At 51.2% G+C, this 16396-nt stretch overlaps 1 protein-coding gene across 2 annotated transcripts in view; it reads left to right on the top strand.

Moving 5' to 3' along the window:
- SCRIB (scribble planar cell polarity protein) overlaps positions 1–16396 on the top strand; it is a 128287-nt gene that overhangs the window by 27129 nt on the left and 84762 nt on the right. For both annotated transcript variants that reach the window (XM_058802379.1, XM_058802370.1), the window contains exons 6-15: positions 2359–2422; positions 3866–3940; positions 4405–4549; positions 5277–5395; positions 7209–7408; positions 9757–9923; positions 10851–10975; positions 13359–13484; positions 14481–14705; positions 15544–15861. In XM_058802379.1, the coding sequence (XP_058658362.1) occupies positions 2359–2422; positions 3866–3940; positions 4405–4549; positions 5277–5395; positions 7209–7408; positions 9757–9923; positions 10851–10975; positions 13359–13484; positions 14481–14705; positions 15544–15861 (1564 nt within the window). The remainder of the gene's footprint in view (positions 1–2358; positions 2423–3865; positions 3941–4404; positions 4550–5276; positions 5396–7208; positions 7409–9756; positions 9924–10850; positions 10976–13358; positions 13485–14480; positions 14706–15543; positions 15862–16396) is intronic.

Consider the following 16396-nt stretch of genomic DNA (forward strand, 5'->3'; position numbering starts at 1 on the left):
TTCTCTTTATTTAGTATAGTTTTAGTATATAATTTCTTTTAATATAATATAATGTCATAAAATACTAAATCAACCTTCTGAGAACTTGGAGTCAAATTCTCATCTCTCACCTTATCCTAAAAATCCATCAACACCACAGCAGAGAAGTTACTCCCAGTAGCTTTTGGCCATCTCAGAGCCACCAAGTCTCTGGAGTCTTGAGAATTCAGTCTGTAGCCACAGCCCTTGGGTTTCTGGGGAGATCTCTCCTGCCCAGTGCTGGGTGTTTGGGGAGATCTCTCCTGCCCAGTGCTGGGTTTCTGGGTAGATCTCTCCTGCCCAGTGCTGGGTTTCTGGGTAGATCTCTCTTGCCCAGTGCTCCCAGTCGCCCTTTGGTAGATTTGGGTGCCATCCAGCAGGATGCTGGTAGTGTGCTGTGAGATTTTGGTGTTTTCACTGGAAGGTTAATGCAGGTTTGATACTCACTCTGTAATGCAAATTCAGCTTCTTTTCATCTTTCCCTGTCATTTTTCAAACCAGGACACTCCCCAATTCCCCAAATAGTATTTTGGGGTGATTTCCAGAAGTAGAACATGGATCTTGAAGGCTAAGGTGGTTCTGATCAGAGGTGTCAGTCGAGTACAGGATGGCAGGCCATGGCCAAACCCCTTTCAGTGATGCTGTGGGGTTCTCTGCCTCAGGCCCTTGGCTGACTGGCTGCACAAAAACAGCTCTAAATGAGGTCAGGGGGCCTTGCCAAAGAGGAGAATGACTTAAACAAGAAATGGCTGGTGCTTTGTTGCCAGGGTTCCTGAGCCTAGTGAATAGAGAGGTGGGCTTCAATGCTGAGAGTTTGGAGCAGCAAAATGCATCAGGGTCCTTTTGGTATTTTGTTGTTGTAGAGCTTTTTGAAAGGTCCATCTTGCAGTGACCTTTGTTTGCCAGAATTCCATGTAATTGGTCAGTCTTCTGATATTGACTGAGCTCTGGAATGGTGCAGCTTGTGCAGCAGGTGATCACCCTCATTTCTCCCATGCAGCTGGGATGCAGCCAGAGACTTGGGAAGGACAGCTCTCCTGGATTCCTGTGGAATGGTGGAGGGTGGCCTACACTGAGGCCTTTTACCAGATGTCATCAGTGTGGATTCCCCAGGTTGCTTGTTCCTGTTTTGGGAATTCAGGCTGTGAAGGTGCAGAGGGACACTCAGGGCTGTCTGTGGATCCCCCAGATGTGGATTCTCCAGGTCACTTGTTCCTGTTTTGGGAATTCAGGCTGTGAAGGTGCAGAGGGACAGTCAGGGCTGCATCACCTCCAGAGGAGTCAAAGTTGGTGCACATTCATGGTGAAGGAGTGCTGTGCAGCAGGGTCCTCTGGGTGAAACTGCTGATAAAGCTTTGCTGGAGTTTATCTCAAAATCCACCGCTGCATGCAGCAGGAAATTCATTTTCCTGCATAGCCCAGATGTTTTTACAGGCAAGACAGTTCCCTTTTATTGCACCCCCAACAGCCCTGGTTTGGGTAGCCTTGAGAGGGGGACCTGTTTCCAGAGAAATGTGGGGATTTCTCTGTTTGGACAGTTCCTGAAGAGGAGAATGAAGCTGTTCCCTGCTGGGGGAGTGGGCAGGGCTGGCAGCTGGCACACAGTAAGGGGCAGCAGCCCTCTGGGGAGCTGGAGTGGATGGGTCAGACTCAGGTGTGAGCACCTGGACCATGTCATGAGAACCCCCCCATGGGTTTGTGGGACTGCAGGGCTGGCCCAGCCCCAGGTGTGGTGTGTGGGGTGCTCAGGGCTGTTGGTGTGGGTGAGGACAGGTCCTGTGCAGTGCCTTCATCGTGAGCTTCTGTCTGTACCACTCCCCTCACCCGAGACATCAGGCCACTGTCGTGTTCCCTTCCTCTTCAGAAGCACGAGCATCCTGTTTGGGGAAGGCTGTGGAATTTGTCATTGCTCCCTTCCCTGCAGCTGTGTGCTCCCCTTGCCCCCCACACATGTCCTGTCCTCTGCTGAGCCCCTCCTGTTGCCTGTCAGTCCGTGCCCAGCTCCCTGTCCTCGCTGGGGAGCAGCAGCCGTGGGAAGGTGTGGCTGCTCACCTGCTGTGCTTGCAATCACAGGGTTGTTGTGGTGGGGGGAGCAGAGGGCAAACTGGTACTGGTGGGACTGCTGGAGCCTCTGAACCATTCCCTGGGGTGAGCAGTCTGGCCTGGGGAAGGGAGCAGCTCCACAAAGTGCTGGGCTCAGAGGGACTGTGGGAAAGGCCAGATTGCCCCACCTGCTGCAGGAGTTACTGGAGATGGTGTGGTTTGTGCAATGTGTGTCCCAGGTGCTAACCTTCCGCTCTTTATTTCTTGTTTTATCTCTCTGTGCCCTGTGCCTCGCAGCTCCCTCTCCTTCCTTGTCAAGTTAGAGCAGTTGGATCTCGGTGGCAATGACCTGGAAGTGCTGGTAGGTGAGGGCTGCTGGGGAGGGGCTCGGGGGGTTGGCAGGGGTTTCCACCTGCAATGCAAAGAGACAGGCCCTCAGGTTATTGGGGAGGTTCTGATCTGGCCAGCATGGCCCAGTCACCATTCCCAGGTGAATTTTCTCTCCATGTGTCAGCCCCTGTGTCCTGCTGGCCTCACACTCTGCCTGCACTGTCCTTTCCAGGCTCTGGGATGGAGATTCTTCCTGTCTGGCTGCCAAGGATCTTTCCTTTCCAGCAGGACTCTGTGCTTCCCTTCTCTGTCCTGCACTGCCCCCACCTGTTTTCCTTCTCGTCCAGCTTCCTGCCTTTCTGCTTTCTGATGTGATTTCTGCCCCACACAGTGCTGGGCCACTCCATGTTGCCCATGGCAGTGAGGGTAGCCCAGTGTGGGGGCTCTCTCCATGGAGGGCTCAGCATGTGGAGAGCAAGGGCACAGTCTGAGTTGAGGTTATCTGGGCATTTGGGGCCACCCTGTGATATTCTGCAATTTGCAGCTGTGGATTAAGCTGTTACTGGATCTTCCTCTTTGTGTTCTGGTGGGGGTTTTGGCGGAAAGCTGGGAGGCACAGGGGCTTGTGCAGCTCAGCTGTGCACAGGCTGAGCTCACCTGTGAGAATATGTGTGTGACACTGAGCCATGCTCCAGTGGGACAGACTCCAAACCCTGATTGCCTCGGGGGCTGTGGGATGTGCACATGTGTCTGTCACAGCTGATGGTGCCACTGGGTCATCTTGAGCTGGGCAGTGGTACCCAAATGTTCATTTTCATGTCTGAGAGGAGGAGATGCATTCCTTATGTAAGGCCAGAATTTCCAACCCCCTGGAATCACGGAATCATTTAGGTTGGAAAAACCATCTGAGACCACTGAGTTCAGCCACTCTCCCAGCATTGCCAAGGCCACCACTAACCCATGTCCCCAAGTGCCACATCCACACAGCTGTTAAGTCACCCCAGGGGTGAGGACTCCACCTCTGCCCAGGGCAGCCTGTGCAGGGGCTGGACAGCCCTTTCCAGGAGGAGTTTTCCCAGTATCCAACCTAAACCTCCTCGGCACAATTTGAGACTGTTTGTCCTGTCCCTTGTTCCCTGGAAGCAGAGCCTGACCCCTGCCTGGCTCCATTCTCCTGCCAGGGAGCTGCAGAAAGCAGCATCTCCCCTGAGCCCCGTTGTGCCCCAGTTCCTGAGCTGCTCTCCACCAGAGCTGTGCTGCAGGCTCGGCTCTCCTTGCCTGCTGACACAGCCCTGCTGATGCTGTCAGTGTTTGCCATCCCACTGCAGCCATCCCAGACATTCCCAGTGCGCTCCCAGGGTGAGAGGCACAGCAGTGCCTGGCTGTGCAGAGTGCTGTGTGTGCACACCCTCAAGCAGCCTGTCCCTGGAGGGGCTGATGTCCTGGTGATGTCCTCACTGTGCTGTCTCTGCAGCCGGACACTCTGGGTGCGCTCCCGAACCTGCGCGAGCTGTGGCTGGACAGGAACCAGCTCTCGGCTCTGCCACCGGTGAGTGTCTGCCCAGCACTCCCTTCCCTTCCCTTCCCTTCCCTTCCCTTCCCTTCCCTTCCCTTCCCTTCCCTTCCCTTCCCTTCCCTTCCCTTCCCTTCCCTTCCCTTCCCTTCCCTTCCCTTCCCTTCCCTTCCCTTCCCTTCCCTTCCCTTCCCTTCCCTTCCCTTCCCTTCCCTAAACTTCCCTTCCCTAAACTTCCCTTCCCTTCCCTAAACTTCCCTAAACTTCCCTTCCCTTCCCTAAACTTCCCTTCCCTAAACTTCCCTTCCCTACTGCTCCCTGAGCCATGAACACACATCCACCCTTTCCCTTTCCCCTTCCCCTTTCCCTTTCCACTTCCCTTCCAACTTCCCTTCCTTAAACTTTCCTAAACTTCCCTGCCCTGCTCCTCCCTGAGCCATGAGCACACACCCACCCCAGCCCTGCCTCTCCCTGAGCCGTGGGCCTTCCTCTCTGTGCAGGAGCTGGGCAACCTGCGCCGCCTGGTGTGCCTGGACGTGTCAGAGAACAAGCTGGAGCAGCTGCCCAACGAGGTCAGCGGGCTGGTGGCCCTGACGGACCTGCTGCTGTCACAGAACCTGCTGGAATGCATTCCCGATGGGATCGGTGAGTGCCGCCAGCTGGGGGAGCTGCAGGGCTGCCTTGGCAGGAAACAGGAACTTGTTTGTGCCAGGGAATCAGGGATTCAAGGATACAGCCATGGAGGGTGGGACAGGTGAGCTCTGCAGGGCAGTGCAGGGGCTCTGTGTGTGCCAGGCAATCAGGGATTCATGGACACAGCCATGGAGGGTGGGACAGTGAGCTCTGCATGACAGTGCAGGTGCTTTGTCTGTGCAGGGAATCAGGGATTCATGGACACAGCCATAGTGGGTGGGACAGGTGAGCTCTGCAGGGCAGTGCAGGTGCTTTGTCTGTGACCAGGGAATCAGGGATTCATGGACACAGCCATAGAGGGCAGGAGCAGTGGGTGGGACAGGTGAGCAGAGCTCTGCAGGACAGTGCAGGTGCTCTGTGTGTGCCAGGGAATCAGGGATTCGTGGACACAGCCATGGAGGGTGGGACAGGTGAGCTCTGCAGGACAGTGCAGGTGCTTTGTCTGTGCCTGGGAATCAGGGATTCATGGACACAGCCATACAGGGCAGGAGCAGTGGGTGGGACAGGTGAGCAGAGCTCTGCAGGACAGTGCAGGTGTTTCATCTGTGACCAGGCCTGCTGGGAGGAAAAGCAGAGCCTGTGTGGTTGGGTTGTGTGACCCTGGATGGGATCACAGGTGAGTGTAGAGCAGCACCCTTCACTCTGGCACAGCTCACGCCTAACTTGTCGCCCTGGCCAGGTCAGCTGAAGCAGCTCTCCATCCTCAAGGTGGACCAGAACAGGCTGACAGACATGACAGAGTCGATTGGCGACTGTGAGAACCTGTCTGAGCTCATCCTGACTGAGAACATGCTGACGGTGAGTGCACAGCAGACACCTGCCTCACAGAATCACTGTGGAAGACACCTTCAAGGCCATTGAGTCCAACCCAGCCTTAACACCTCAACTAAGCCCTGGCACCCAGTGCCACATCCAGGCTTTGTTAAACACACCCAGGGATGGTGACTCCACCACCTCCCCAGGCAGCGATTCCAGAACTTTATCACCCTTTCCATGAAAAACTTTTTCCTAATATCCAGCCTAAATTTCCCTTGGTGCAGCTTGAGAGTGTGTGCTCTGGTTCTGTCATTCCCAGAGACAGAGCCCAGCCCCAGCTGATCACAGCCACCTTTCAGGAGCTGTGCAGAGTGATGAGCCTCTCCCAGGCTGTTCACTGCAGCCAGCTGCAGGGATCCCTTCCCTTCTTCTGCCCTCCCAGCTGAATTCCTGAGCTGCTCCAGCTGCTTCTACAGTTTCACCAAATTCACACAAGTTTGGAAGCTGCTTTCTCTCACTGACTTTTTTCCCCCAAATCATTCTCTGGGATGCTGGGATTGCCCATCCCATAGCCCATCCCATCTGACAGGTGCCAGACCCCATTCCAGGCTGCATTTCTGAGGGATTTTTTTGGGATGGTGTGATTGAAAATGGCCCTGCTCCAAACTGCCTGTGATTTGATTGGTAAAACAGGAGGATTGGGAACAGGCAGATAAACAGAAGAGAAGTCTTGACCAGTGGTTCTGTGTTGAGGGGAAGAGTTGGCACAGATCAGTCTATGAGCCTGAGGGAAAACCTGTCCCAAAGATGTCCCGAAAATGTTTTCCCAAATGTGTCTGTTGGGACAGAAGGCAGCTTGCTCCCCAGGCTGAGGGCTCTGCCTTTACCTGTGTGTATTTACCCTTTCCTCTTGTGAGACAGAGTGGAGATTTTCCAGAGTAGAAATCTATTTTGATTTAGGTGACATGTACATCTTTGAGTTAAGTCTGTAGCTTGCTGTTTAGTCTGACTGCCTGGTCTCACAAAAAACCTATGCTCAGAGAAACTGCTTCAGCCAAAAGACAAGAGATAAAGGAGGAGAGGGGCAGACAGAACAAGGCAACATGGCCCAGGAGTTCTTTCTGATAAAGAAGAATTAGCAGCAAATGTCACTTGAAATCAGTAGAGTGAATATGTATGAGCCTATTGTGAAATTGCAATCATATTTATTTGAGAGAGAGAGAAAAAAAATCTGGAGTTTCCAGAGGTACACATGTCATGTTAGGAGAAGGATTCCCACATGTGTGCAGTGCTGTGATAAACATACCAGTGTTGTAGTTATCCTATAGATAGTATCCTGTAGATACTGTAGTTATAGTATCCTCCTCCAGCCAGGTCCGATGAGCTCCAGGTGGCCCATAACACACCCAGGATAGCTCAGCTACCCTTGGAGGCACAATAATCAACAGGATGGCCTCTGTTGCAGCGTTGGAAACAAAAAGATTTAATAAAAGGCAAAATAACAAACAGAAGAACGGAGCCAGGTGCCAGACGTTGCTGCTTCTGGTAAAAACACTTCACAAAAGGGATTAGTTTCTTTGCTCGCATATTTTTCTAGTAAATTACCCAGGCAGGACTTTTTGGCTTCTGTCCAATTAGCGATCCTTAAGTTTGAGGTCAAGTCCCCTGGGTCCTCTGAGGAGTCTTTTTACTTAATCGAGGAGAGAAACTTCTGGGCTTCTTTCCTTTTAAGGGGACAAAGGATAGTTTTGTCACTCTGTCAAGAGGGGACACATTCCTACATACCAGCTTTACAACTTCCACAAAAACATGCAATGTTTGTTTGTTTACAACCACTGACTGGGCTCCTTTGCAGGCCTTGCCCAAGTCCCTGGGCAAGCTGGCCAAGCTGACCAACCTGAACGTGGACCGGAACCGGCTGACAGCGCTGCCAGCAGAGATTGGAGGCTGTGCCAACCTCAACGTGCTGTCCCTGCGCGACAACCGCCTGGCACTGCTGCCCCCCGAGCTGGCCAACACCACCGAGCTGCACGTGCTGGATGTGGCTGGCAACAGGTGAGCAGCAGCATGGCTGTGAGGGGTCTGGGTTTGGACAGACAGGTGTGTTCCCTGAAATGGAAACTATGGCCAACACCACCGAGCTGCACGTGCTGGACGTGGCTGGCAACAGGTGAGCAGCAGCATGGCTGTGAGGGGTCTGGGTTTGGAAATGCGGGTGTCTGCTGTGGAAGGCAGGAGCCTCACCTGAAATGGAAACTGGCCACCATCACCGAGCTCCACGTGCTGGATGTGGCTGGCAACAGGTGAGCAGCATGGCTGTGAGGGGTCTGGGTTTGGAAATACAGGTGTCTGCTAAGGAAGGCAGGAACCTTCCCTGAAATGGAAACTGTAACTTCCCTGGAAACTGTAAACCCCCTTCCTCCTGGAAAATGTAAACTCCCTCCCTCTGAATTGCCGTAAATTTGAAATTAAGGGGCTCTCAGGCAAAGATATGGGAGCAGGGACTAACAGTTCTTTATTAGGGAAGAAAATAAAATAAACAATGCAGTAATACAAAACAAGACTGACAGAGTCAGAACACAGCCTGACACCCTGTGGGTCAGGGTGTTGGTGGCAGTCCCGTTAGAATTGTGGCTGCAGCCCTCCTGAGGTGTCAGGTGTCGTTCTGTTGGAGCAGGGATCCTGTAAAAGTCCCATTGGAATTGTGGCTGCAGCCTTCCTGGAGTGTCAGGTGTGGTTCTGCTGGAGCCAGGGCGATCTGTAGAAATGCAATTGGAATTGTGGCTGCAGCCCTCCTTATTAATTATTAATTGTTTGCTGTTGTTATGAGTGTTCCCCAGGATGAGGCGAGAGATAAGAATTGACTCTTAAGTTTTCAGTAGGCTGATTTATTATTTTATGATCTTATATTAAAAGAAAATTATATACTAAAACTATACTAAATAAAGGGGAAAAAACATTTAAAAACTAACAAAGAATGAATAATAAAAACTCGTGACAGACTCAGAGTCCAACACAGCTAGCTGTAATTAGCCATTAATTACAAATAAGTCGCATGCTAAGTAAACGGTTTACCAAATCACATTCCAAAATAACAAAACACGGAGAAGCTGAAGCTTCTCAGCTTCTTAAGAAAAAAAACCCTAGCAAAAGGATTTTTCATAAAATATCACAGTGACAGGCAGGTGTGGTTCTGTTGGAGCAGGGATCTTGTAGAAAGGTGGAGTTTTCCTCTGAAGATACAGTGGAAGAGGCAGCTGCTCCTCTGGGAATCCAGTATTTTACTAACAAGTTACAAAATAGTTAATTTTTTTCCTATATAAAGTCTTTTAAGGTTAAATTATCTAATTAAGAAATTGTATTTAAATTATTTTTACTTTTAATTTAATAATTAATCACTTAAAGTTTGTAATGTGGGTTTTTTGTTTAATTATAAAATATTACTTAAACTCAGGAAGAAGAAGGTGAAGAAGGACTAGTTGATGTTTTAAAACTTCTATTTTAGCTTTATATATATTACTATAAAACTAATTTTTAAAAATTATAAAACTATTATATACATTTTTGTATTTAATTATTAAATTGTTATTTATATATAAAGTTATATAGAATGTAAAGATTATATAATAAAAACAGTAAATAAAACTAAATTACTAAATTCTAAAATTCTGAATTTTTGACTTTGTGATATCACCTACTTTTAATCAACTGTGTACTTGTAATCTTAGTGTTATCAGTTAATTTTGGTTGTATTTTCTATGGCCTCAGGTCAAATGTAATGTTCTCTTGGGAGTTAGTTTGTTGGTATAGAAAGTTTAATACCCTTAGTATCTAACAGCTAGAGAGGGAGGAGCTGGAGCTGTGTGGGTCCCAGGATCCTCAAGGTAGGAGAGCCCAGGCTAATTGCTGAGGGCTTGAACTATGAACCCTTCCTTTTTTCCCCCTTCCTTTTTCCCCTTCTTTTCCCCTCCCTGCAGATTTTGGGGTTTGTGTCATCAATGCTCAGCTGGTCGGTGCCAAAGCCTCATCCATGGTGTGTGTGTGCCTGGAGCTGTTCTGAGAGCTCCTGTGGTTCTGTTTTTGGGGTTGGTGGTTTTGGGAGCAGTAGGACACTGACCACAGCTTGTGTAGGGAGCATTCTGTACTCGGATCTGTGAGGGCATTGCTTTTCTGTTTGTAAACCTCTCCACACTGTTGGAGGGAGCTGTCCCCTGCTAAAGGCTGGTGAGGATGGGGTACTGCAGCCCGGTCCCACAGCCAGGGACAGAACCAGCTGGGAGCAGGACTGGGGCATCCACAGCAGCTTGCTCAGTCCCTCTCTGCTCAGCTGGGCACTCTGGAGCTGAGATGAAGCTCCTTCCTGACTAGGAAAGTTAACAAGCAGTTGCTCTTCTCTTTTGCAGGCTGCAGAACTTGCCCTTTGCTTTGACAAATCTCAATCTGAAAGCCCTGTGGCTGGCAGAAAACCAGTCCCAGCCCATGCTGAAGTTCCAGACTGAGGATGATGAGAAGACAGGAGAAAAGGTTCTCACTTGCTACCTGCTCCCCCAGCAGCCCTCTCCCAGCCTGGGTAAGAATCTGCAGCACCAGCACAGGCTGCAGAGCCTTTGCTCTGGAGGGGGCTGAAACCTTCTCTGCTGGGCTGGGCTGTCCTTGATGGGATTCCTGTGGCACATCCAGACTCTTGTGTGGATGGATCTGGGGCGCCTTTCCCAGGCTGTCATTGTTAAAACTGAGGAATTGCTTTCTGACAGGTGACAGGGCTCTGCAGCCTCATCTTTGAGTGTTCTGCTTGGATCTGCTGGCCAAGCAGTGACTTTTCATTGTCCTGTCAGCATGCTATTGTGCTGGTGTTCACAGGGGTCCCAGGATGAGGGAGGAGATGAGAATGTTGACCCCATGTTTCAAAAGGCTGATTTATTATTTTATGATATATATTATATTAAAATTGTACTAAAAGAATAGAAGAAAGGATTTCATCAGAAGGCCAGCTAAGAATAGAAAAAGAATGATAACAAAGGCTTGTGACTGACTGAGACAGTCCGAACCAGCTGACTGTGATTGGCCATTAAATAGAAACAACCACATGAGACCAATCGCAGATCCACCTGTTGCATTCCATGGCAGCAGATAACCATTGTTTACATTTTGTTCCTGAGGCCTCCCAGCTTCTCAGGAGAAAAGATCCTAGCAAAAGGGTTTTTCAGAAAATATCATGGCTACAGCTATTCCTGCCTGAATTCTGCCTTTTCCTGCACTCCTTGGGTAAGGAGTGCTTAAGCTGAAGCATCAGACACCTCTGGAGGCTGCTGTAGGTCTGGTGGGAGGTGTACAGAAGATGACAGGATGGTGATGCCACAGCCTTTGTCCTCAAGGCCTCTGATGCCATGGGCAGATACAGCAGAAGCTCTCTCATGGGATAAGAGGCGACCTCCATCCACATCTGCAACCCTGCTCTTCCCAAAAGGAGCTCCCACTGTGTTCCCTTCCTCCCCAGAGAACCTGCTGCAGAACAGCGTGGATGAGAGCTGGACAGACAGCAACTTGAACAGAGTCAGTGTGATCCAGTTCCTGGATGAGCCCAAAGGGGATGAGGATGAGGAGTCTGGAGCTGAGAGACGGGTAAGGCATTCCTGGAGCTTGTTGGCTCCTGTGGGAGCACAGGGACAAGCTGAGCTTCCAGAGATGGAGCCACTGTGGTGTCCATGTTTTACACTGCTGTAGGTGTGTGATTTCCACACTCTGAAGGCTCTTTGGTGCCCAGGCAGGAGGGGAAGGGGATGAATTCCCTGGGATCCATGGTGCAGAGCCATATTTTGAGGCTTTTCTATGGGAGTGGGGCACTCAAAATGTCCAGAGATCCCAGCAGAGCACTGTCAGGGTAAGGTTTTTTCATCCCCACCATGGGGAAAGGCTGCCCAGCCCAATCCAGGCCATCCCCATCCCTCCAAGCATGCAGGCAGTGCAGCCCATTGTCAGGGTTCTTTTGGCCAGGGTCAGGATTAAGTGTGTGAGACAGGATTTCTTGCTGGGACTCGGATGTTTATTAGTTCTTATCCATGCTACAGTCTCACAAACCGTGAGTTCTACAGCACTTCACTCTAACAAACCAGAAAATGGAGCCCCATCTCTCTCTCTCTCTACAAGATCTTTTAAAGGTAAACTGTCCAATTAAGAAATGACACCTAAATTATTTTTACTTTTAATCCAGTAACCAACCACCCATGGCCCACAGTGTGGACTTTTTTATCCAATTACACAAAACCACCTAACCCATGGAGAAGAAGATGAAGAAGGACCAACCTCTGCTCTAAAACCTCCATCTTGCTCTCTATATATATATATTACTATATTCTAAAACCTTTAACTGTAGGGTTTTCACCCTGTGATATCACACACTTCTGTTCAAACTCCACACCCATAATTTTAGTTTTGTCATTCCATTTTGGAAGTTTTCTCCACAGCCTCAGGTAAATGCAGTATTCTCCTGGGGATCAGGGCCTGGCAGCACAGAAAGTCTGAAATTCTCAGCACCCACGGTTCCAGCAGCCCATGCTGTGGAGTGTCCTGTTAGTAAAATACTAAACACTGTCTCAAAACCTGCAAGAGCTGGTTGTGCTTCCAGGGCAGATGCAAAGGCCAGGACAGCAGTTCTCAGTGAGTGTTCTGAGGGTTTCAGTCTCCTGCAGGACTTTGTTCCTTTTTAGCTTATGGAAAGCCATCCTTGAGATCTGAATCCTTCCAGTGAATGGTGTTGGCAGCTGTCCTGGCAATGCGTGTGTGCTGCTGGCATTGGGAGCTTTGGGGATTTTTAAAATTGTTCTCAGCATTGTGACTAGTTTTAGGATGCTGGTTTTCTTGGCCCTCCACCTGAGATGGAACTCTATAAGCAGCACCAATTCTGCTGCATTTGGGCTTGGCAGACCTGTTAAGTCCAGAGGAGTTAGGAGGACATCCCAAGATTTCTCACCTGTGCTCTGGAGGAGTTTCTGTGTCGAGAGTTTTTCATTTACTAAGCCTGAAACACCACTTTAAACTTCCCAGCTCCATCATTCTTCCCAAAGCCCCTGCTAGCTGGAGAGCAGGATGATGGAGAGAGCTGTCAGGGCTCCCTGTCTCTGTTCTTTCCCCATTTCCAGGCTGAGGAAGGCCTGGAGCAGGTCCTGCAGTAGGAGGGGTTTGTGGTGTCCCCTTGGGGCTCTGGATCTGATAAAGGTGTTGCTCACCTGCAGAGGGTCATGGCCTGGTGTCTGGCTTTGAACAGACAGGTGTGTGCTAAGGAAGGCAGGAGCCTCCCCTGAAATGGAAAATGGAAGCCCTCTCCCTCTGAATTGTCATAATTTTGAAATTAAGGGGCTCTCACGCAAAGATATGGGAGCAGGAATAACAGTTCTTTAGTAGGGAAATTAAAAATGCAAATGCAGTAGTACAAACAACAACAAAAAAACCCATTGAAAGAGTCAGAATAGACCTGGCCCCCTGTGTGTCAGGGTGGTGTCCCAGCCCCATCCCATGGGGGCTCAGCCCTCCTGCAGTGCCAGCTGTGGCTCTCCTGCAGCAGGGATCCTGCACAAGGGGGGAGTTTTCCTCTGCAGCTCCAGGGCTGCTGCGGATGGGCCTGGGCTCCTCTGGCAATGCAGGGCAGCAGAAAGCTGCTCCTCTGGCAATGCAGTGGGCAAAGGCTGCTGTGGTGTTCCCAAAGTCAGATTCTTTCCAGGTGGGAATGCCTGGGTGGAGCATCTCCCCATGGGATGATGGAATTTTATCAGCCGTGCAGGGACACTCACTGGCCCAGGAACAGAAGATAAATAATAATTAATGGCCCATGAACAGAAGCTGTCTCCTGGAGGGAGGACTGGCTGTGGAAGAGATAAACTGCCCAATGAACAGCAGATAACTGCCCCACCTCTGACAGATGGTTATAGAATACACACACATCTCACAAGCCAGGAGCCTGGCAGTGCTGGCAGGCTGGAATCCCCTTCCTGAGGGTTTCTCCTTGCAGGGCCTGCAGCGCAGAGCCACCCCTCACCCCAGCGAGCTGAAGGTGATGAAGAAGGTGATCGAGGTGCGGCGCAGCGAGGTGAACGCTGCCAAGGCTGATGCCAACCCCAGCTCCCCCAACTCAGAGGTGAGTGCTGGGCCCTGGGCAGTGCAGAACCACAGAGAGCAGGGGGTTGTGTGGGGTGGTGTTCACAGGGGTCCCAGGACCAGGGAAGAAATGAGAATCTTGGCTCCATGTTTCAGAAGGCTGATTTATTATTTTATGATATATATTATATTAAAATAAAATTATATACTAAAACTAAAAGAATAGAGAAAGTATTTCATCAGAAGGCTTACAAGGAAAGGAAGGAATGGAATGATAATAAAATATAATTAATATTTTGTTATTATAATAAAATAATAAAATCTTGTCACTGACCAGAGAGTCTGAGACAGCTGGGCTGTGATTGGCCATTAATTAAAAACAACCACATGAGACCAATCACAGATGCACCTGTTGCATTCCACAGCAGCAGATAATTATTGTTTACATTTTGTTTCTGAGGCTTCTCAGGAGAAGAAATCCTAGCAAAAGGATTTTTCATAAAATATGTCTGTGACAGTCATGGAATGGTTTGGGTTGGGAGGAACCTTACACATCAGCAAGTTCCACCTCTGTGGCATGGTAAAGACATCTTCCACTGGGAACATCTAGCATATAAAAGGACTGGCTTTTGGGAAAGATTGGGAATGGATTGCCTGGAGAGGTTGGGAATCTGTCTTGAGATGTCATGGGGGGCCTGTGAAACAGAGCAGGAGATAGAACCGGGAGGCAGAGAACAGTGGAAGGGGAGCTGTGTGTGTCAGTACCAATTTTATAGTACAGGGAGAAGAAGAGAAGGCTCTGATATTCCCAGTAAAGAGTGGTGGGGATGGAGCACTTGGAGGAGGCACCTTGCTGCCCTGGAGGGAGCTGGGAATAAATCCCTGCGCAGGAGGGTGCACCCAGTCACATGGAGGGAGCAGAGAAGGGGAAGCTGTGGGCACCCTGAGGAACAGCTGGTTCTGTTGGAGCTGCATTCCCCCCTCACACCATGACTCTGCTCTGGCTCCATGCTGACCACCAGAACCCTTTTCTCAGGAGAAGAGGCTGAGTGCCACGTCCAACCGCAGCGAGGACTCGCACCTGTCCGCCAGCACGGCCTTCGTGGAGGGCAGGGCAGAGGACAGGGACAGGGGCTGGCCCAACGGGCAGCTGCCTGACCTGCACAGGGACCTGCACAAGGACAGCAAGCCCAGGGCCCAGGAGGAGCACAAGGAGCCTGCTGACCACGAGGAGGAAGATGTGGAAGTGGAGTACAATGAGGTACAAGCCTGGGAACTGCTGCAGGGTCGTGAGAAACAGTGAGGGGAGCTGGAAGTTTCAGAGGAGGTGGGAAATAGAGGTGCAGGGAAATGGATGTGGGATTTGGGCATGGCTGGAGGCAGATCCAGGCCGTGGAAGGCAGTGCAAGCAGAGGCTGAGGCAGCTTGTGGGAGCCTGGCTTGCTGTAGGAAATCTGGGGTGGCTGTGAGGGGTTTGAATGCCCTCCATCCCTGGAGCTGACAGAAGAGTGTCTGGGGAAGGTGTGGTTGTGGAAAAAGGCAAGGATGGGGAGGTGGGAATGCATTCCTGCCTTGTGCTGGGCACAGCAGCAGTGCCACTGGCCTGGGGAAGGTTGTGGAAAAAGGCCAAAAGGAAATAGGAATCCATTCCTGCCTTGTGCTGTGCACACCAGCAGTGCCACCGGCCTGGGGAAGGTGTGATTGTGGAAAAAGGCAAGGATGTGTGGAATTGGGAATGCATGCAGTGCCACTGGCCTGGGGAAGGTGTGGCTGTGGAAAAAGGCAAGGATGGGGAATTGGGAATCCATTCCTGCCTTGTGCTGGGCCCAGCAGCAGTGCCACCAGGCTGGGGAAGGTGTGGCTGTGGAAAAAGGCAAAAAGGAAATGGGAATGCATTCCTACCTTCTCCTGGGCACGCCAGCAGTGCCACTGGCCTGGGGAAGTGTGGCTGTGGGAAGAGGCAAAAAGGAAATGGGAATCCATTCCAGCAGTGCCACCAGCTCTGCCTGCGTAGCAGAGGGCTCCCAGGGACAGCAGGTTCTGTGTGCCAGCCCTCTGTCCCCTGGGGCTCACGCTGTGTCTGGGCTCTCCTGTCACAGCCCACCGTGCACTTTGCCGAGGACACGCTGATCCGCAGCGAGGATGAGGATGAGGACGAAGAGCGGCCGTTCCCCGTGGAGAAGCAGAGGCTCATCCGCAAGGACACGCCCCACTACAAGAAACACTTCAAGATCACCAAGCTGCCCAAGCCAGAGGCAGTGGTGGCACTCCTGCAGGGGCTGAACAGCGATGGGGTCCCCAAAGAGGAAGAGGAGCTGGGAGGCTGCAATAATAACACGGAGCCCAGGGATCAGGAGGAAGCGTGGGATGAGGAAGACATAAAGAATGGAGCTCTGTCTGCTCAGCCCTCTGTGAAGGTAAGGTCTTGTGGGGAGGAGGAGCTCACAGGGCTGCAGACCTGCCCCTGCTCCTGTGGCCAGCAGCCAGCTTGATGTGGTGCTGAGGAAGGCTCTGGCAGGAGGCTGCAGCACTGGGGATGTGCTGAGGGTGGCAGGAAGGCTCTGGCAGGGGCTGCAGCACTGGGGCAGAGCTGCAGGTCACAGGGGCTTGTGAGGCTGCCCTAGAGCTGTGCTGTGTGGCTGTGTCTGACACCTCCACTGTGTCCAGGTCCATCAGCCCCATGGCACATGCTGCAGGGACGGTTCTGTCTCACCTCTGGTGGGTTCTGCTGCTCCTTCCAGCCTCCTCCTCCTCACTGCTGGTTGTTGCTGCTGGTTCCTCCACACAGGAGGATGAGCTTTGTCCCTGTGTGGATTCAGTCTTAGACTGGCACTTGTTGGTACAGTGCTTCCTGGAGCATGTCAGTGCAGCCAGGAGTGTGCCCTTCCCTGTGCTGCCACCCAGGCACAGCCTGAGGGAGGCTGCACTGGGATTAGGGCAGCTTGGGCTCTG

Source organism: Ammospiza caudacuta, chromosome 1, assembly GCF_027887145.1.
Source record: "Ammospiza caudacuta isolate bAmmCau1 chromosome 1, bAmmCau1.pri, whole genome shotgun sequence".
NCBI classification, from domain to species: domain Eukaryota; kingdom Metazoa; phylum Chordata; class Aves; order Passeriformes; family Passerellidae; genus Ammospiza; species Ammospiza caudacuta.